General features: G+C 40.3%; 1 protein-coding gene and 1 long non-coding RNA gene across 3 annotated transcripts in view; one reads left to right on the forward strand and one right to left on the reverse strand.

Annotated features, from left to right (window-relative positions):
• The window catches only part of LOC102168948 (CD302 antigen), a 119,533-nt gene that overhangs the window by 11,208 nt on the left and 86,476 nt on the right, over positions 1 to 21,849 (reverse strand). The window contains exons 1-2 of one of the 2 annotated variants that reach the window (XM_018063546.1): positions 13,982 to 14,113; positions 3,629 to 3,739 (exon numbers count right to left, since the gene is read on the reverse strand). In XM_018063546.1, coding sequence (XP_017919035.1) covers positions 3,629 to 3,739; positions 13,982 to 14,048 — 178 coding nt within the window. In that variant the 5' untranslated portion in view covers positions 14,049 to 14,113. Of the gene's footprint in view, positions 1 to 3,628; positions 3,740 to 13,981; positions 14,114 to 21,849 lie in introns of those variants that run through there. The other variant, XM_018063553.1, reaches the window with a different exon arrangement.
• LOC106502882 lies at positions 122 to 8,925 on the forward strand. The gene is made up of 3 exons (XR_001296558.2): positions 122 to 3,215; positions 5,692 to 5,843; positions 8,816 to 8,925. It is a non-coding gene; the product is annotated as an uncharacterized LOC106502882 (long non-coding RNA).

Raw genomic sequence — 21,849 nt, forward strand, 5'->3', positions numbered from 1 at the left:
ATTTGCCTGCCAATGCAGGAGATGTTAGAGATGCAGGTTTGATCGCTAGGTCAGGAAAATGACCTGGAGTAGAAAATGGTAGCCCACTCCAGCCTAGAGAACCCCATGGACAGAGAAGCCTGGCAGGCTACAGTCCATAGTGTCACAAAGAGTTGGACACGACTGAAGTGAGTTAGCACATAGATATATGTATGTATCAAACATTTACTAAAATATATCTGCCTAGGGGTTTGGAAATCTAGAAGGATACTTAGCAAACTGTTAACAGTCATTACATTTCCTTGTGTGTGTTCAGTCAGGATGGTACAATTTAGGGTAATTTTCTTTTATTTTTAAAATATTTGCATATGTTTTTCTATATAGGGACTGTACATTTGTGTAATTAGGAAAGAATTTTTAAAAGAAAAGAAAAAATAAGACTGATCTTTAAAATACTCAGTGCTTTAGTCCAAAGCTGGAATTTAGCAAGGTTTTCTTTCTCAGTCACGGCTCCATTGTTAAAAATTCTAGGATTTTTTTTTTTTTAATCAATTCTAGCTGTTATCACCTCCTGTGGTAAATGTCACGTACACTTTTAATTGGTTTTACCCTACTAGTACCAAATTTACTTGTACTGATTTAGGAAATGTAACCAAAGTGCCATTTTAGAAAAAATTCTCAAGAGAAATATTTAACTAGGTTATAGTTTAGGCCTAAGTGTTCAGAGATGAGATTTTCATTCTTTTCTCTGACCTTGTGTCAGCCAATGGAATGTGAATGATTTTTAACAGTGCAATTTAAGGAAATACTGCACAAACTTAAATTACTATGTCAGGCAAAAAAGACACACTTATTTTCTTTAATGAATGACAGCATAAGTCCCTAAAGAATGCAAAAAGAGAATTTTTTTAAAGTGCATAACCAGTAATGCTACCTACTGAGATGTAATTTGGGTCTTTCATTCTTTTAATTGCTAGTAACATAGCTTATACACAAATCACAAAAAGGTAAGACTGAAAATACTTATTGGTTCTATTATAAAGAAAATAGCTAAATCAAAGGTAAATGTAAGAGAGTAAATGTTGCAAAATAAGAAAAATTTTAGGCTCTCACAGTTATTTTCCTATATGAATGATAACAGTACCCCAAATAAGTATAATAAAAGTAACATCAACTAAATTAGCTCAGAGCACTGGGCCTATTTCTAAATATAGCTCTCAGCAGTCCAAAAAATAACAAGCCACTTAGTTTCTATACCCCTAAATATAGGTTTAAGATAGGACTTGGTATAGTCCTACAATATGTGAAGACTTCATAAATCTAAATGTAAATATCCTTGTATTCTTCTTTTCCTTCTTCGTATATAGCAAACACTGAATTCATGTTTACCTACAGTTACAAACCACCTACTGTTCTAAACACTACCCTAGGCAAAAAAAGTAATGGTATTAATTTTAGCTAATTTTCTGATTTATCAATAAAATGGGTATTTCCATAGTGGAAGCAAATATAGAGGATTTATCAAATAAATGATGACATTATCAAAAATGTATAAGAAATTTAAAAATTCACATAAGTAAGACAAACAGAATTTATAAATTTTTAACTGGGATAAAGACATTTTTATTTAGACATAAAATCAACTTTATAAGCAAATTTGTATCCAACAATTTAAAATCCCTAAATGGCTACTTTGCTTTGAACAAATAGTTAACAGACTTCAAAATAAGTCATCAAAAATCAGACACCCTCAAAGTTGCTGGGTGTTTTCAATTTCCTTTTGCTTCATTTACTAAAGAAAAATAGCAAAAACAATTAACTACGTTTAGTTGCCTGCAGAGGAAGTCAGTCAACAAGTAAAAGCTATGCCTCTGGAGTGAATGTGGTTGCGTAACTGTTGAATGTAAGTATCAAAGCTGGACAATGCAATCTAATGATGGTTCATACAAACTAACAGGAGTATAGAACACATCTTGTCTTGGCTCTGAGCCTCCAACATAATCTGTTTCTTGAAATCTGTGTTTTTGTCTAAGTATATCCAATATAGCTTTTTAAAAAGAGACAGAAAATAGTTGTGGGAGAAAACATCACTTAAAAAATCTTGTAAGACCAGCAAAATTCCTATTATTCCATTTCCTTGGAGTAAAACCAAACTGGCATGTTGGAAATGTCTTGTCTTCAAAGAGCCAATGTTCAACACCATTTAGCAAGTAAGAAGAATGATAAATATGTATTGAGCGTTCCATGGCACTTCATAGGATTTAAAACTGCTATGCCTACATTTATTCCTAAGAAAAACAATAAATATGTATTGAGTGGTATTGGCATGTCTTAGGATTTAAAACTCCTATGCTTATATTTATTCCTTCTATAATAAGTGAATATGATTTTAATTAAAGTACCCTAAAGCAATTTGATATTGTTCCAAAATGTTATATTGGTGGGTTGTCAGAATTGTTTTTTAGGTAAAGGGCATTTTAATTTTTTTTGGCCATGGCCTGCAGTATGTGGGATCTTAGTTCCCTGACCAGGGGTTGAACCTCTGTCTCCTGCATTGGGAGCACAGAGTCTTAAACACTGGACTGCTGGGGAACTCCTGGTAAAGGGTACTTTTAAATGCTGGTGTTATGAATATGCTTAAGAGAAAATTTAGTGAAATAATCAAAAGATTTTTAGATCTCACACAATAATAAAAAGCACTTTTAAATAATCAAGGACTCTCATGTCACCATCATAGGTATCTCAGTTGAAAAAGATGTTAATTGACACCATAGTTTTAGTTTGAGCTGACAAGTATCACAATTAGAGGCTCAACAAGGATGCACTTTGGGCCAAAGAGCCAAATATATAAAGAACACTCAAGCACAGCTTTTTAAAAAATGACATTTTTATTTAAAATATTTCACAATGTGAAATTATATTTCCCAGAGAATGCTGAGCAAATCATGTAGCAAACAGCCTTTTTCTCATTTTTATTTAACAGTATACAGAATCCCCCTGCCAATGAAGGAGACTCGGGTTCTATCCCCGGGTCGGGAAGATCCCCTGGAGAATGAAACTGGGTCACAAAAGAGTGGAACACAACTTAGCGACTGAACGACAACAGATTCTTCCACACCACGTGTCACAATACCATGTGATCTGACTTCTGCCCACACTGCATGCCTGAAACAGTACTTTCAGGGCAGAAAGACAGAGTGATTAAGAACACGGTTCCTAAAATCAGACAATCCCTGGTATGAATCTTGGCTCTGCCAATTGTTTCCTATTCAACCTTGAACAAATTATTGAACTAGTTTTATTCTCTTGATAAAAGAAGGCAAATAATAAACTTCCTGATAGGTTTGCTGTAATAATTAAAACCAGTGAAAGTGCATTAAGTGCTTAAGAACAGTGCCTGACACAGAGTATTCGCACCAAATACACACTGCTCTTGTCACTCCGCTTTGAGCAGCGTTCTCCAGCAGCTGACTTCCAACTCAAGAGTTCACCCTCATTCCACTGCCTGTCTTGCATATTATAGAATAAAAGTTGTTACAAGGACCAAAGGTAAAAAAGTAAGACACAACAAACCATTTTTTTTTAAGAAATCACTGAACATTCTTTACTGATCTGTGAAAAAAAAAAAAAAAAAGAATAAACTCCTTACCATGATTAGTACACTGATTTCTGACATCCTCTATGCTTTCAACTTTGATGGCTTCTTGAAGAAAAATGTAACAACTGTCTTGGAACTGAACCCAGGTGGATGAAGGGCAGTCTATGTAGAAAAAGAGAAACACTGTTAAATAACTTGAAAATGAGAATTTCATGAACAGCTAAAGATATGAGATATTAAATTATCATAGAAAAAAGAATGGCTATTTCCATGAACATTTAATATAGTTATTGACACCTTTGGGTTTATATCTACCACTTCACTGTTTGTTTTCTATCTGTCCTACTTAATTTATGTTCTTTTTCTTCCCTTGTTGGATTATTAGACAATTTTATATTCTATTTTTCTTTTAGCTTATTAATTATATATTCTTTAATTTTTTTCCTATAGTGGGTACCCTGAAAATTACACCATGCAATCTTGATTTATTAGTACTGAAAATAAATTAGTACTTTTACTGTTTCCTAGACAACTCTAGGATCTTACAATAGTTTAACTTCCCTCTCTTTGTGCTATTGTTCTATTACTATTTTGCATGTTCGTTTAAACACATATTTACCTTCTCTGTTGCTCTTCATTCTTATATATTTGAATTACTTATTTGAATAATTTTCTGTCTGCCTGAATAAACCCCGTTAGTGTTTCTTTAAGGGTAGGTCTACTACAAATTCCCTCCTTTTGTGATTTTCTGTAAATGTCTTTATATTTTCTTCCCACTTAGATATTTTTGAAAGTAAAAAATTCTTGAAAGGAAGCTTATTTTTCATTGAAGACGTAATTTTACTGTTTTGGCTTCTATCAGTCCTGTTGAGAAATCAAATGTCAGTCTGATGGCTGCTCTTTGGTAGCTGCTTTCAAGCTTTTCTTTGTCTTTGATTTTTAGTAGTTTGACAGTGGTATCGCTAGTATTTTTTTGAATCCTGCTAAGAATGCAACACAACTGTTGAATCTATGGCTTCATTTTCATTGCTCACTTTCGCAAAGCCCTCGGCCATCATCATCACTTTCAATGATGCTTTTCCACTCTCTTTCTCCTCCATTTCTGGGACTCAAAATACATATATGTTAGATTTCACATGTTCAGTATGTTCACTTTGTTCCTTCCTATTTTAATGCCTTTGGCACTCCCTATCCTAATCTCGGTTTTATGGTGTCCTAACCTACTCTCTGGGCTTTCCCAGTGGCTCAGTGGTGAAGAATCTGCCTGTGATGCACAAGACGCAGGAGACCCGGGTTCGATCGCTGGGTTGGGAAGATCCCTGGAGAAGGAAATGGCACCCCACTCACTGTTTTTGCCTGGGAAACCCCATGGACAGAGGAACCTGGCAGGCTACAGCCCATGGGGTCGCAAGAGTCAGACACAACTTAGTGAATAAGCTGCTGCTGCTGAGTCGCTTCAGTCGTGTCCAACTCTGTGTGACCCCATAGACGGCAGCCCACCAGGCTCGCCCGTCCCTGGGATTCTCCAGGCAAGAACAGTGAGTGGGTTGCCATTTCCTTCTCCAGTGCATGAAAATGAAAGTGAAGTTGCTCAGTCGCGTCTGACTCTCAGGGACCCGGAGGACTGCAGCCCACCAGGCTCCTCCGTCCATGGGATTTTCCAGGCAGGAGCACTGGAGTGGGGTGCTACTGCCTTCTCTGAGCGACTAAGCACACACACATATACAGTCTACTTCAGTTTGTAACAAATCTGCTGTCAAACCTAACTACTGAGTTCATAATGTCAGCTATTTCTCAGTTACACAACTTCCATTTGTTTGTACTTTTATAGATTCTGACTCTCTGGTGAAATTTTCAACCTTATAAATATTCTCGAAATTATTACAGCTATTTTAAAGTTCATTTTTGAAAACTCTAATTTCTGGATTATCTATTGGTCTGTTTTTATTTATTTTCCCAGCTTTGGCCTGTTTCTTGTTATGCCTGGTAGTTTTTGTTTTCTTTTTAAAATATCAAATACCAGATACTGTGCAGGAAAAATTTCACAGTATCTGGTATTTGATATTTAAAATAAAAAAATTGCAGAGGCTCGAGATGATGTCATTCTCCCCTAGAAAGGATCCTGGCACGCAGCTGGCATACTGAAGATTATTTAAATACAATCAAGGGTTGAGTCCACCTGAGGGAGCTGTTAAAATCTCTGTGAGGCCCGATATCCATGGATTCCAAGTGAAGCCTGGAGATTAGCTAGCGTCCCTCCTCTTTGGTAAGTAAAAACTCAAATTTTTGTCTCATTAATACCATGAGAATGCCAAAAACTCTGCTCTCTTCTTAGCTCCTTAAAATGTGGACAATTCTTCTAAAGGGAAAAGTAATACACAGGATAGTGGGCTCACGTCAATAAGCTGCCTAAACAGCTCTCTGATGCCTGCAAATACCATTATTACAGAATTTCATCTAGATTCTCCAGTTATTTTTGGGGGGAGTCTTAGTGGAGTCCCACTTCACCAGAGTCAGAAGCAGAATCCCCTCTTTCACACTTCTGAGCAAGTTATTGATAGCTGCCACTACTATCATCCATCAAACAATCATTGGCTGAGCAACTCCCATGTGTCAGAGACAACAGTTAGCACCAAGGAGTAAGGATAAAAGTATTTAAGACAGTGGTCCCCAGCCTTTGGACACCAGGGACTGGTTTTGTGGAAAACAATTTTTCCACAGATTGGGGCAGACTGGGGTGGGGGTGGCGGTGAGGGGAGTATGGGGGGCGGGGGGATGGTTTCAGGATAACTCAAGCGCATTATATTTATTGTGCATCTTATTTCTATTATTATTAAATCAGCTCCACCTCTCAGATCATCAGGCATTAGATCCTGGAGGTTGGGGACCTCTGATTGAAGGGGAATGAGTCCTACACTTAAAGTGTTCAGGCTGCTAGGAGAGTCAGACACATATACATATCAAAGGTATGAGAGGTTAAAGTTATGAGACTATAGAAGAAAAAAGTAGCTTGCTCCGCTGGTGGCTCAGACGGTTAAGAATCTGCCTGCAATGCAGGAGACCCCGGTTCGGTGAGATCCCCTGGAGAAGGGAATGGCAACCCACTCCAGTATTTTTGCGTGGGAAACCCCATGGACAAAGGAGCTTGGCAGGCTACAGTTCATGGGGTCACAAAGAGACAGACGTGGCTGAGTAAGCACACACACAGACAAAAAAACAGTAAGGAAACATTTCAAAAAGGAGGTAATATTTGAGCTGCAATTCACAGGATAACTTTACCATGTGGAAAAGGAGAAAGATGAAGAAATCCCAGGTAGAGAGACCACCATAAAAACCACAATGAGAGGAGTCACATATTCGTTGAAAGGGTTACCTAGGCAGGTCCCTCCCACCCCACACTCCTGCCATCACATGTTTTCTGTATTAAGACACAATAGAGAAAAATAAAAAAGCAGTCATTTCCAGAATGAAACTCAGATTGAAAGTCAGGAGGGCATATACTCTGAATTGCAAACTTTGACTTTCGTATATTTCTTCCCCTGTTTTCTTCTGGTTCCCTTTGTTGCTTTTCCTTTAGTCTTACAGAATTTTAAAAAATGGAAATAGAAACAAACTCCATTACCACATTTAATGCCACTTGAAACACCTCACATATCACTGAAAATTCTTGGACCATGGGTTGAGAAATGCTCTTGTGTATTATTTCTAGTCAAAGCTACACATAGGATTTTGTAATGATGATAAATAACTCAAGAATATAAAAATAATTTTTGAAATATTGTTTAAATGGAATAAAGCATGTCTATTAAGTATATAATATATATTTAACAACAAGTGAAGTGAAATTTATAAATTGTTTCTTTGTACACTTGTATTGGGTTAGCCAAAAAGTTGACTCAGTTTTTCCCACATGATCTTACTGAAAAAGCTGAACAAACTTTTTGGCCAACCCAGTAGTTCTTAGGCTTTATGGTTACAATGAACTCTGATTTCCACCTCATCTGTAGACTAAACTGTATTCTTTTGTTCAGTGGCAGCTCACGTGTCAATTCTCTGTGAGGCATCCCACCTTCACCTTCCTTAAACTCTGACCCCTCTGAACTTCTACAGGACTTTACACTATACACCATGTGAGAGGCCTTTTCTGGTTATAAAGACTAAAGACTTGTTTTGGTTACCCCAAATGATAGAGACGTTCTGCAAGGATACACGGGATAATAAGAAATCTGAGGATAATCTCCTAGCAGTCAAACAGACCTCCTAGTGCTCTTATACCAGGTACCCTCTTGGATTGCTACCTAGCTTAGAGTTAGTCAGTCTTTGATTTAGGAAACTACCCTTATTTTGATTAATCATGGCTTGGATGGTGAGCATAATATGGCACAAGTCAAGGCCCTAGGCACAAGAACCACAGTAGCCTATCTTCTTGGAAAGGGGGCTGTATTAGCCTTTGAAGACGAACACATATTCACGTGTGCTGATCATCATAAAGGTGACATATAAAAAAGAGACCTGAAGGAGCTGGAAAAAAAAAAAAGCCAAATGCTTATCTAGGTCTCACAGGCCTCTGAGATGGGAGTATTATTGTGATAATGATACTTGACAAAGACCCTTGTTGAATAATTAAATAAGCAATATGTGATAAGATTTTTAAAAAACACACACAAATAAAAACAAAAAGCTACAGGCAGAAAAAGTAAAAAACAAATTGTTAAATTCATATCCTTTAAACTTCCAACAGCGTTCTCCTCAGACTTATTTCAGCATTAACAGTAACTCCAGTTAATTCAGCGCTGAACCCCTCTTCTCATGCTACCAGAGTCTGTGCCCCAGAAACAAGATTTAAGCACTACTCAAAAATATTTTTACTCTAAGAAGAGTTTTCACATAGAGGCTGATACCTCCTATGACAGAACTGAGGTTCACACGTACAGAAAAGCTAAACTAATTGTGTTTTGTTCTATACTTCTTAATATTGTACAATTATAATCTTTGACAATTATTACTCAAAAATAGAAAAAAAGAAAGGTTACATTTTCAATACTAAATGTCCTTTCTATAATCCTGTTACAATGAAAATCCTGCCTTCCAGAATACTGGCATAAGTTTTCAATTACAGAACCTGTAATATTTTCTAGAAAATATACTTCAATAAACATACTTTGCTCAAAAGAAAAAAATATCCTGCTCACAATGCTCTCTCCAATGTGCTTCTCTGTTACTCTTGCTTTTTCACAGTTGTCTTGAAAGATACGTTGCACCTAAAGGACTCTTTGATGCTTTTGAACTGTGGTGTTGGAGAAGACTCTTGAGAGTCCCTTGAACTGCAAGGAGATCAAACCAGTTAATCCTAGAGGAAATCAGTCCTGAATATTCCTTGGAAGGACTGATGCTGAAGCTGAAACTCCAATATTTTGGCCACCTGATGTGAAGAACTGACTCATCGGAAAAGACCCTGATGCTGGGAAAGATTGAAGGCAGGAGGAGAAGGGGACGACAGAGGATGAGATGGTTGGATGGCATCACCGGCTCTATGGACATGAGTTTGAGCAAACTCCAGGAGCTGGTGATGGACAGGGAAGCCTGGCATGCTGCAGTCCATGGGGTCACAAAAAGTCGGACACGACTGAGCAACTAAACTGAACTGAACTGAAAGGACTCTTTATGGATTGTATAATTTTATAATTCTATTGGTTTACTGTGTTTACAGATTTAGGAACCTGATGAAACTTTTAAAAGCTTGTACTTAACTCCAATAAATTTCCAAATAGATCCTCTGCTTAAAATTATCATGTGCTAAATGAATAAGATGGTATATCTACAGGAATATTTTGCATTGCCAGCGAGTTCTAATAGAACTCTCTGTTCACTTGTAATTAATTTTTTTAAAGAACCAGGCACAGCAGAAGAGGAAGTGATCCTTGGGACACACATGTTCTGAATGTTAACAATGGAAAGGCAAGATTGTATTTTTTTTTCCTTATCAATAAGACCTTTGTCCTTCTCCCATTAAGATATAGGTCAGTCACTTACCTTCTACAAGGGCAACTGTGGCAGAGGGAGAAACAGGCACTGGTTATTATGTTTATTACGTATGGAGGATGATACAGTATACCAGGCCCCTGGATAACCTGGAAGGCCTGGGCTGCAAGATCTCTCTAAACCCTAAGGAAATTCAGCCACTCTTGACACTCCGTCCCCTTTCAACGTCACCCAACCTAGCTTCTAAGATGTCAACCCCCATCTTCTCCCTTCAAATCCTTTCTCAGAAAAGCTGTCGACACTTTTATTCATAGAATGAGGGTGGCAGTGTTTCTCTGCACCCTTCTCATTGGGCTTTACTGGTCCATTTTCTTATCGATGCAACCTGAAGATCTGCCCTCAAAATCTAAAATAATCTTAAATACTTGATATGTATCAGAAAAAAATTGTGGATGATAACCCTGTTGCAAAACTAATTTTCAACACCTAAGTGTTAAAAAGCTTTCAACACCTAAGCTTTTAAAAGCTTCTCAATGAAAGAAGTCCTGAAATAATACATAATTATAACTTTTTCATTGGAAGAAAAATAAACACTTTTAACATTTCAAATTTTACAATCTAAAATAATACTTGCTGAAACATCACTGTACTATCCACAATGGTCAGAATAAGTCACATCAATAGATTAAAGTGACTTAATGCTTTGAATTCAATTATGAGATGAGCTCAAGGGCAAAAATAAAAATAATTTGAAAGAAATTGCAATCCCATGACCTGCCGCCATTCATCTAAATTTTTTGTCCTTTTATTATAAGTTAGAATACAGCTTAGAGACACATTTCAAAACAAAACAAAAATCCACAATACAGTGAATTTTCTGCTGTTACAGAGCTTCCTTGGTGAGGGGAGCGACACGCAAGAAGACAAGATTCATTCCAAGAGAAATGAGTGCTCTGAAGAGAAAACACAGGGATGTTATAGAGAAGGTGGAGTGTACAGGAAAGGCCTAGGAAGAGGACATGTGAATAGAGATCTGAAGGACGTGGAAGGGTCCATGCCAAGGAATGGGCAAGAGGAGGGTGGTCTGGGCAGAAGAGTCAGAAGGTGGCTGAGTCCCGCAGAGGTCAGTGTGGATAAACAGAGTGAATGGCAGGAAGGGTGGTAATAGGTGACATCAGGGAAAGAGGCAGAGTATTGCAGGCTATGGCAATTCAAAATCAGTAACCTAGATTCTGATCCATGTAACCACCATCAGAATGGGATTTACTCTAACATGCTTACATTCTCTTATATTAACACTCCCCACGGGAAATCACTGACCCAAGAAGCATATGCAAACCCAGGTGTCCTGCATTGCAGGCAGACGCTTTACCCTCTGAGCCACCAGGGAATCTCCACTGATCATTTACTACATACAAAATGTGGTGTTCCAGAAGAACTTTTTAAAAGAGATGCCATGGCACCTAACCCACGTATCTAAAGAATGTTTTGTTCATTGTGATTTTTCAAGATAATAGCTAAGTAAAACATAAGATCATTTATTCTAATAAAATCCAAAATAACAGAGAACAATAATTTCCATTTCAATATTACATTTATATTTTCTGCAACACCATAGGACCTTTCCTGTTAAGATCTTGCCATTCGGCAAATTCCACAATAACTTTCAAAAGCTCTTTTTACTTAGTTCTAAGCAAAATATTATTCCTGATCTTGTCTAGATAAATTGGTGAAGTATGATAATAAAACATGGACACAGGTTTTCAGCTCTGTGTTATCAACATGCATGGGAATGTGCTCAGTTACCATACACATCAACCCACATAAAGTTGCACTCATGATGTTATCTAATTGCAATAATTACCCTTCATTTCGTATGAAGAGAACAAAGGGAAACCAAGATTCACAATGCCTCGAATAGGTGCTAGACATGGCGTACTCCCTGAATGCCCATGATCGCCCTATGGTCATAATCTCCATTTTAACTGAAATGCAATGAGTTGGGCAATTCAATCAAGACCACACAGTCTGTACCTAATGCCAAAACTCATGCACCTTCTAATTTAATCCTTAAAACCTCCTGAGAGAAATTGATAAATTCACAGCATTAATTTATTCAACATGCACTTCTTCAGCTCTTAAAAAGTCTATGTAACCATACTGGACTTATTAAAACAAAACCAAAAAGACAAAACTTTCCAAAGACAGTTTTGAGACAGGCTGGGACCTGAGACCCTTTGCTACAGTGCTTGCACCTGGACAAATGTCTCCTCGAGCCACAGAAAACAAAGACACTATAAGAGACTACAAATAACTGCATGCATGGGCAGCTGGGGCAAATTTTGAGCAACAAGATACAAAAAGATCAAAACCCAACTGCCATTTCTGAGCTTCCAGGAGCAAAAGCAGGGTACTGAGCCTGATCTCTGCACACAGCACCATCAAGCCGGTGGGCAGCCCACCTAAGCCATTTACTTCTCTGTCTGGGACTACGTCAGCCCCTACCCTCACCCCATTTAAGGGACCAGCTCACCCCACTTAGGGAGCAAGCAAGAGCACCTATTACTTGTTTTCACTCCCCTGCGCTGCAGCTTGAGTCCCAGTAAAGCCCAGCCTGAATTCCTTATCTGGTCTCACCTATTACTATTAAGAAGTGCAAGGGCCCAGATGGGTAAATGCTTGTCCTCTACTGCTGATCAAAACAGCTTCTCTGAAGAAAAGAGACATCAAAATCTAGAAATGGGCTTCTAAAGAAATCTGACAAGTTTTTTTTTTCTTAGTCTGACATACAAAGGCACAGAAACTCAGTTGTTCAGTCACTCCAGTCGTGTCCAACTCTTGCGAATCCATGGACTGCGGCACACCAGGCTTCCGTGTACTTCACTCTCTCTCAGAGTTTGCTCATATTCATGTCCATTGAGTCTGTGATGCTACTGAACAATCTCATCCTCTGCTGCCTTCTTCTCCTTTTGCCTTCAATCTTTCCCAGCATCAGGGTCTTTTCTAATGAGTCGACTATTCACAGCAGATAGGCAAAGTATTGGAGCTCCAGCTTCAGCATCAGGCCTTTGAATGAATATTCAGGGTTGATTTCCTTTAGGATTAACTGGTTTGATCTTGCTGTCCAAGGGACTCTCAAGAATCTTCTCCAGCACCACAGTTTGAAAGCATCAACTCTTCTGGGCTCAGCAACCCAGAGGGTGGCTTAAATAGGTGTTTAAATGTAACTGGCAAACATGAGGGTGTGCATTAAGAGGGCTTGGCAGAATCTCTCATCCAGCCTTGTTTTGGACAAACCTGATGTGCTCAGTCTGAACAGGGTGAAACTCTCCCTTCTGCTCCTCCATAGGCAGCAGATGGCATAACTGGTCATAAATGCTGGTCGACAAAAGGTGTCAGGATAGGAGCTCTGAGTTTGTAAGCAAGTTCTGAGCTGCTTATGCTACTGCTGCCTCCAACACTGAGATCCTGTCAGCAGGCTTCCAGCAGGAATTTATAAAACAGCAGTGAAATTCAGGGGAAAAAATCACAAATTCTTGCATAATCAATTTATTCAGACCCATGCAAGTACTCACTCTGTTTTTATTTTGCTCCTTATTTCCCAGAATTGTTCAATCGATAGTGGTTTTGGATGTAAGTCTTTCCCCAGAGTTTCCCCCAACAACATTTTCGACACCGTTACAAGAGAAACTTGTTTTTTAAAAAACACAAAACATATTGAAGAGTCTATTTCCCTCGGAACTTATTTTGGAAATCACGAGTCATTTTTCAGATGAAACTTGCACAACAGCAGACTAGACAAAGATTTTTAAATCACACGACTTCAGTGGAATCCAAGCCTCGCCTGTTCTCTTCCCACTTCCACTCAGGGGTTATTTGGCTGAACTGTTTTCCTGTTTCAACATCTTGAACACCATCCAAATGGACAAACAACGCCGAGAGCAAAAAAGGGTCAGCTTCCTCCCACTCCCATCCCACCCCAGCAGCACGCGAGCTGGGGGAAATCGCCGCAGTCTAACTTCCCCACTTCCCCTTTCAGCCCCAAACGGCCGTGAAACTACGCTCCATCCTGGCGCTTTCATAAGTCTTTCTGCTCTCCTGTCAATTAGCCCCGTTTGGGGACCCTTGCCCGCGACTGGGGTCCGTGCTAAGGATGTGGACACGGTGGGAGATGAAGGGCGCTCTGGGGTCCCCGGAGATCCCCTCCCTGCGGGCTCTCTCCTCCCCGGGGGCGCTCTCAGGGAGCCCACCGAACGCAGACGCGAGGGGTGACGACCAGCCTCCGGAGGCGCTTGGGGTGGGCGCGCAGGCGAGCGCGACCTGCCCGTCGAGAGGCAGCCCTCGCCCGGGGAGAGGGTGGAGGGTCTGCTCCGGGCGCCCGCTCCCAGGCCGAGGAGGGGGCGCGGCCGGGGGCCAGCTTACCCGCGGCGGCGGCGGCGGCGAGGCCCAGCAGCGGCAGCAGAAGAGCGGGAGGTGCGGCTCGCGGCATGACGGCGCTGCGGGCCGCGCGCGCGCTTCTCGGAAGTGCAGAGCCGCCGTCCGACCCCTCCCACCAGCCGCCCCGGCCGGGCCGAGAGCCCGCCCGCGCTGCCTTCCGGCCGGCGCCCCGGCTCACCGTGGTTTTTAAAACTTCATCTGAACCGAAATCAATTCAGCTTCTCAAAAACGTTTCCAAAGAAGAATTTCCGTAACGCTTCTTTCTCTAAATCTTAACGTCGTACGTAACTTCAGTGCCATGGTCAAAGCCAGTATATTAACACTGATCTAATACTGTGGGCTGATCTACAGCCCTTATCGTATTTCATCAGTTGTCCTTCTGATTTTTCTGTCCTAAAATCCAATCCGAGATCATACACTGCACTGCGATGTCACGCGTCCTCAGTCTCTGTACTGTGGGACAGTTCCTGAGTCACTGCTTATCTGGAAACAAGTTTGAAGAGTACTGACCAGTCGCTGTGTACAACGTCCTTTCGTTTGGGTTTGTCTGATGCTTCCTCTTGAGGGAGATTGGAAGCAGAGGATTCAGGTTATATTTCTGTGGTTTGGTGGTGGTGGTGGTGGTGGTTGGTTAGTGTTTGGCAAGAGTACCACAGAAGTGGCATGCCCAGCCCGGGAAGACCACGTCATTCTGTCTTATCACTGGTAATGTTAACTTTGATCACTTGGTTAAAGTGGTGTTTGTTCTTTGAACCCAATAGCCAGAAACCTTTTCAAAGGTTCTCTCAGTGGGCTGTGGCCATCAGACAACTTCTGTCATCAGCTCTTGGATGAGGGTCTTTAAACTGTGCTTGACAGCCCTTGAAAGGAATACTTTGGACTTTGATCTTGAACATCTGGCCTCCAAAACTGTGACACAATAAATTTCTGTTGTTTAAGAAAAACAGCAGCAATCATGTTTGTTACTATACATGTGAACTATGCAACTGTAACTCGAATAGCCGGGGTCTCTGGAACCAGACAAATGAGAGTCACACAGGCTGCTTGTTTAAACTCTGACATTGCCTCATGTCATTAGCAAAAGAGTGTTTTTAAATTGAGTCTAAACTCAAGAATACAAACATAAACAACTCAATTTTAAAATTTACAAATGAGTTGAACAGACACTTCAACAAATAAGATATATAAATATAGCAAAAAGTACATGAAAACACTCAACATCATATGTCACTAGGGAACTGCAAATTAAAACCAGATACCACTGTACACCTATTAGAATGACTTTTAAAATCCAAAACACTGACAACACCAAATGCTGAAGAAGATAGAGAACAAAATGAATTCTTATTCATTTCCAGTGAGAATGCAAAATGGTGCAGCCACTTTGGAAGACAGTTTGGCAGCTCCTCAGAAAACTAAACAGACTCTTGTTGTATGATTCAGTGCTCATGCTCCTTGGTATTTATCCTTGGCTGCTGCTGCTAAGTCACTTCAGTCGTGTCCGACTCTGTGCGACCACATAGATGGCAGCCCGTCAGGCTCCCCCATCCCTGGGATTCTCCAGGCAAGAACACTGGAGTGGGTTGCCATTTCCTTCTCCATCCTTGGTTGAAATGTTACATATTCACAAAAACTTACACATAGATATTTGAAGCAGCCCAGCTATCCTTCAGTAGGTGACTGGATAAATAGACTGTGGTACATCCACACAATGAAATATTATTTGGCACTAGAAAGAAATGAACTATTAAACCATGGAATGAACTTAAACACATATTGCTAAGTGAAAGAAGCCTGTCTGAAAAGCCCACATACCCTATTATTTCAACTTTATATTTTGGAAAGACAAAACTGTGGTATCAGTTTAAAAAAAAAAATCAGTGGTTGTCAAGAGTAAGGGAGACATGACTAGGTGGAGCACAGAGCACTTTTAGGGCAGTAAAACTGTTCTGAGCAATACTGTAATGGTAGATACATATCATTATACATTCGTCACAACTATAGGAACATAAAGAGGAATCTTAATGTAAACTCTGGACTTTAGTTAAGAATAATGTATCTGAATTGGATCAATTTTACCAAATGTACCACACTAATGCAAGATGCTAATAATAAGAAAAAGGTGGCGAGACATAAGGATGTATGTGGGAACTCTGCTCAATGTTTATCCTAAGACTGCTCGAAAATGACAGTCTATTAAAAAAAAATCAAGTCTAATCTTGTCCATGCTATTGATTGTTCAACTGGAAATGGACTGATTGCACTATCTGACCAAAGGGGTCTGTAAGGAGTCTCAGAATGTCAGAGGTGGTAGGGGCCATCTCTTCATTTACTGATAAAGAAATTGAGGCCCAAAGAAAGGATGTGACTTAGCCATGGGCACACAGTGAATGCCAAAAATTGAACCAGAGCCCAGGTCTTCTGCTGGACTCTCCCAACCTCTCCAGGTTCAGTCTCTTTGCCAAAGTATCAAGGACTTGCTCAACTGATTTATCTCCATCATTCCTCAGACTGTTAGTATACTAAACCCAAACCCAAAGCAAATCCTTTCAAATGTACACAGTGTTTAAATATTCAAACCTCCCGATTCTGGGGACTCTCATCCTGCTAACTACAAAGGGGAAATGAACAGTCATCTAACTGAATAAGTTATCTCCACCCCTACCTCAGGCACCAAAGCACACTGTATCAATGTGGATTTTTATTAAACTAATTTTCAAATAACTGATAGATTTACAATAGAAGTAGCACCTTGATGAATCAGTCTACTTTAGGCAAATAATCCATTTCAGCTGTCTTTTATTTTTCAGTCATTTGAACTAAAGGAAGACATATTTCCCCCACTGTTAACTCTGGTGCACACTTCCTCATTTTTTATGCTAATATAAGACAGACTACTTACCTCCTCTGCATGGGAAAATATAGTTATTTCATCAAAATCTCTCATTATGATGTCCTACTTTCCAATTACTGTTTTTTCCTTCTCTCTCACTTGTTTACTTCCTCTTTGATCTCATTCTGGACTCCAATCCCTTGACTTCGTTTTACACCCAGAAGTGAGACTGCTGGATCACCTGGTAGTTCTATCTTTAATTTTTTGAGGAGGGGGGCTCTATTTTCTCCTTCGTATTCTCCTTTTCCTCAATTTTAAACAGCCGAGGGCAGGTAGAAGAAATCTATTCATTCTCCTGATGGTTGTCACTACTAATATATGGCTTTTAATTTCATGTGAGCCCAGTAAGCCTTTTCTGCAGCCTTTTGTCTTGATCATTCTCCTCTCTTATTCATTCCCCAGATAGAATATTTCACTTTTTTATTATGCTCTTTAAGCTGAAACCCCATTCAATATTTATCTTTCTCTGAAAAAGACTTCACCTTCTACTCACTAGGAAAATAGAGGCCATCAGGTATAGATAAACATCTTCAAACACCTGCCTGCTCTCCCCTTCTCTTCCACACAGGTCATTCTCTTCTGTCCTTAGAGAGGAAAGCAAGCTTCCTCCCATCCCATCCAAACCTAGTTCCTCTACATGTGGATTTAGATCTGCCCTCTCATCCCATCTTCTTCAAGATCTTCCCCTTTCTCCCCTGCATCAGCTTCTCTCTGTTCATTGGTTTCCAATGATGTGTCTTGTTTTCATTCCTCTCAGCTTCTAAACCTGTAAATCTCCTCCCCTACCTCCTTTGGAAAGAAGTCTTCTTCACCTTTCCTTCTTCTCACTCTAGCTATGGCCCATCTCTACATCTCAAAAATGTTCTTTGTTTCCTAATTTCCTTTCACTTTTCAGCTCACTCCCGTCTGGTGATTTTCTGCATTCCTATTGGTTAAGATCACCAATGTTTTCCTAATTCCTGGACTCCAGTTTCATCTGACTTTGCCTCTTTGTTGTTTAGCCTTTGAAACAATATTGACTTGACCTTACTTTGTATTAAGAGGGTGTTGGGGAACTTCACTGGTGGTCCAGGGGCTAAATTCTGTGCAGCCAATGCAGGGGACCTGGGCTAGACCCTTGGTCAGGGAACTAGATCCCACATGCCACAACCAAGAGTTTGCATGCTGCAACTAAAGATACCATGAAGCCGAATAAAATAAACAAATCAATATTAAAAGAGAGAAAAAAAAACAAAACATTTTTTAAAAAGAGTGGGCATATGGCCAGGAAACCAAAACCCTAGGACTACTCAGGACTGGCTTCAACCCCTTAAAGGTTCCTGGAGAGGGTCCCGGGCTGGGCATTGCTGAGCTCCCTTTGGACCTAAAGTACTTCAGTTCAGTTCAGTTGCTCAGTTGTGTCCGACTCTTTGCGACCCCATGAATCGCAGCATGCCAGGCCTCCCTGTCCATCACCAACTCCTGGAGTTCACTCAAACTTACATTCATTGAGTCAGTGATGCCATCCAGCCATCTCATCCTCTGTCGTCCCCTTCTCCTCCTGCCCCCAATCCCTCCCAGCATCAGAGTCTTTTCCAATGAGTCAACTCTTTGCATGAGGTGGCCAAAGTATTGGAGTTTCAGCTTTAGCATCAGTCCTTCCAAAGAAATCCCAGGGCTGATCTCCTTCAGAATGGATTGGTTGGATCTCCTCGCAGTCCAAGGGACTCTCAAGAGTCTTCTCCAACATCACAGTTCAAAAGCATCAATTCTTCGGCGCTCAGCCTTCTTCACAGTCCAACTCTCACATCTATACATGACCACAGGAAAAACCATAGCCTTGAGCAGACAGACCTTAGACGGCAAAGTAATGTCTCTGCTTACTTTGCCAACTAAGGTACTTAGGACTACATAAATGGAGACCAAAATAGAAGGGGAGTCCTCCTCTGTAACTCTCAGCTTCTCTAGGTTTAGGAATGGGCAAGATGGGGTGAAGGGGAAAGGCTGATGAGGAAGACCAGTGAAGAAACTCGTGCAGATAATCCAGAAAGAAAAGAGGGTAAAGTTCTGAATTAAAGACAGCTGGCAATGAAGATGACCAGTCCATGAGAAGAGTGGGGAAAAACTGACAGAGTTGCTGGATTAGAGAGATGAGAAAGAGAAGATTCAAGGATGAATTCTGAGTTTCTATCCTGGGAAACAAGGGGTATGCTGTCTTCATATTAATACAAAGAGAATATAAGAAGAATTGTTTGGGAGAATGGAAAAAAAGCCTCTCAGATTCTGGCTGGGCAGAACTGATTAAGTTAGCTTGGCCAAAAGGAGAAATAGACGTATACTAAATTTGTTGAGATATAATAGTGTGAGAATGTTTTAATTTAGAATATAAAGGAAATTAGAGTTTGCCGTACAGATCATTGCCATCTCTTTCAGAATTTTCCCCCGTTTATTGTGATCCACACAGTCAAAGGCTTTGGCATAGTCAATAAAGCAGAAATACATGTTTTCTGGAACTCTCTTGCTATTTCGATAATCCAGCGGATGTTGGCAATTTGATCTCTGGTTCCTCTGCCTTTTCTAAAACCAGCTTGAACATCTGGAAGTTCACGGTTCACATATTGCTGAAGCCTGGCTTGCAGAATTTTGAGCATCACTTTACTAGCATGTGAGATGAGTGCAACTGTGTGGTAGTTTGAGCATTCTTTGGCATATATGCCAAATTTGCTGGCATATTGAATGTGGCACTTTCACAGGATCATCTTTCAGGATTTGAAATAGCTCAACTGGAATTCCATCAGCTCCACTAGCTTTGTTCATAGTGATGCTTTCTAAGGCCAAGTTGACTTTGCATTCCAGAATGTCTGGCTTTAGGTGAAAGAGATGGGAATTACAGACCACCAGACCTGCCTCTTGAGAAACCTATATGCAGGTCAGGAAGCAACAGTTAGAACTGGACATGGAACAACAGACTGGTTCCAAATAGGGAAAGAAGTACATCAAGGCTGTATATTGTCACCCTGCTTATTTAACTTATATGCAGAGTACATCATGAGAAATGCTGGGCTGGAAGAAACACAAGCTGGAATCAAGACTGCTGGGAGAAATATCAATAACCTCAGATATGCAGATGACACCACCCTTATGGCAGAAAGTGAAGAGGAACTAAAAAGCCTCTTGATGAAAGTGAAAGAGGAGAGTGAAAAAGTTGGCTTAAAGCTCAACATTCAGAAAACGAAGATGATGGCATCTGGCCCCATCACTTCATGGGAAATAGATGGGGAAACAGTGGAAACAGTGTCAGACTATTTTTTGGGGCTCCAAAATCACTGCAGATGGTGACTGCAGCCATGAAATTAAAAGACGCTTACTCCTTGGGAGGAAAGTTATGACCAACCAAGATAGCATATCCAAAAGCAGAGACGTTACTTTGCCAACAAATGTCCATTTAGTCAAGGCTATGGTTTTTCCAGTGGTCATGTATGGATGTGAGAGTTGGACTGTGAAGAAAGCTGAGCACCGAAGAATTGATGCTTTTGAACTGTGGTGTTGGAGAAGACTCTTGAGAGTCCCTTGGACTGCAAGGAGATCCAACCAGTCCATCCTAAAACAGATCAGTCCTGGGTGTTCATTGGAAGGACTGATGCTGAAGCTGAAACTCCAGTACTTTGGCCACCTCATGCAACGAGTTGACTCATTGGAAAAGACCCTGATGCTGGGAGGGATTGGTGGCAGGAGGAAAAGGGGATGACAGAGGATGAGATGGCTGGACGGCGTCACTGATTCGATGGACATGAGTCTGAGTGAATTCCGAGAGTTGGTGATGGACAGGGAGGCCTGGTGTACTGCGATTCATGGGGTCGCAAAGAGTTGGACATGACTGAGCGACTGAACTGAACTGTACAGATCATGAGGTCTAGTTTTTTTTTAAAAATGTCTTTGACAATCTAGAGCGGTGGGATGATGTTGGGGGTGGTAGGGAGGTTCAAGATGGAGGGGATGTATGTATACTTATGGTTGATTCACATTGTTGTATGACAGAAACAAACAGAACATTGTAAAGCAATTATCCTCAATTAAAAATAATAAAGTCTTTGAGATATACTTAAAATTTGTCTTTTTAGGTAAAAAGTTGTTGAACTTAATAGTTAAAATTTGTCTTTTTAGGTGAGTCAGTGAGCAATCAGGTCTTTGTTTCTCCAAGAGGCTTTTAGGATTAAATGAACCGAAGAGAAAGAAACCTGAATCTCTGGCTTTCCCTAGCAAAAATTCAGCAGCGAGTCAGGACTGGGGTTTCCAACACTACAGCAAACATTTGCAGGGCAGATGTCCCAGGTAATGAAACATCCTGCCCTGGGATTGGGGAAGGGAGAATACTGTCAGAGGGTATTTATTGGTCACTTCTAAACTCGTCCTCTATACCTGATCCTCTGTTATTTTAGGTGCCTCGTTTTGAAAGATCAGTTTTGTCAGACCACATGTGGGGGTTGGATTAGTTAGGAAGATTGGAAAAGGCTGTCTTCAGTTCTTCTGAGAAAGGGAACACAATATGGGCAGCTCTGGTCATGGTAAGAAGGACCTTCATAGAGATTGTTCAGTGGGAGTTAGAAATATGAACCTGAAACTAGATGTTTGAATTATTGACTTAGAAGTGGTTGATGAAGGCCGAGGGGTGGGAGGCGGTGTGCAGGATCTCCTGAGGGAGGCAAACAGAGAGAGAAGCAAGTGTATTATAGGTGGGACCCCTGCTGACCCAGTAGCCAGAAGAAATGCTGAGTCAGAGGAATCCAAAAAGCAGCCTAAAATCAAACACTCAGAGATGTACAAATGATTATATTTATTCTTTTAAAAGTACACACAAGATCTTGAGGCCTTGCTTAACAATAGCTGGACACTTTTTTTCTTGTCATGCTATATGCGTAACATAATAAAGCCCAATCTAGAGACTTATTTTTCAAAACAGAAAACAAATACTTTTACATAA

This window comes from Capra hircus, chromosome 2 (genome assembly GCF_001704415.2).
Source record: "Capra hircus breed San Clemente chromosome 2, ASM170441v1, whole genome shotgun sequence".
Classification (NCBI taxonomy): domain Eukaryota; kingdom Metazoa; phylum Chordata; class Mammalia; order Artiodactyla; family Bovidae; genus Capra; species Capra hircus.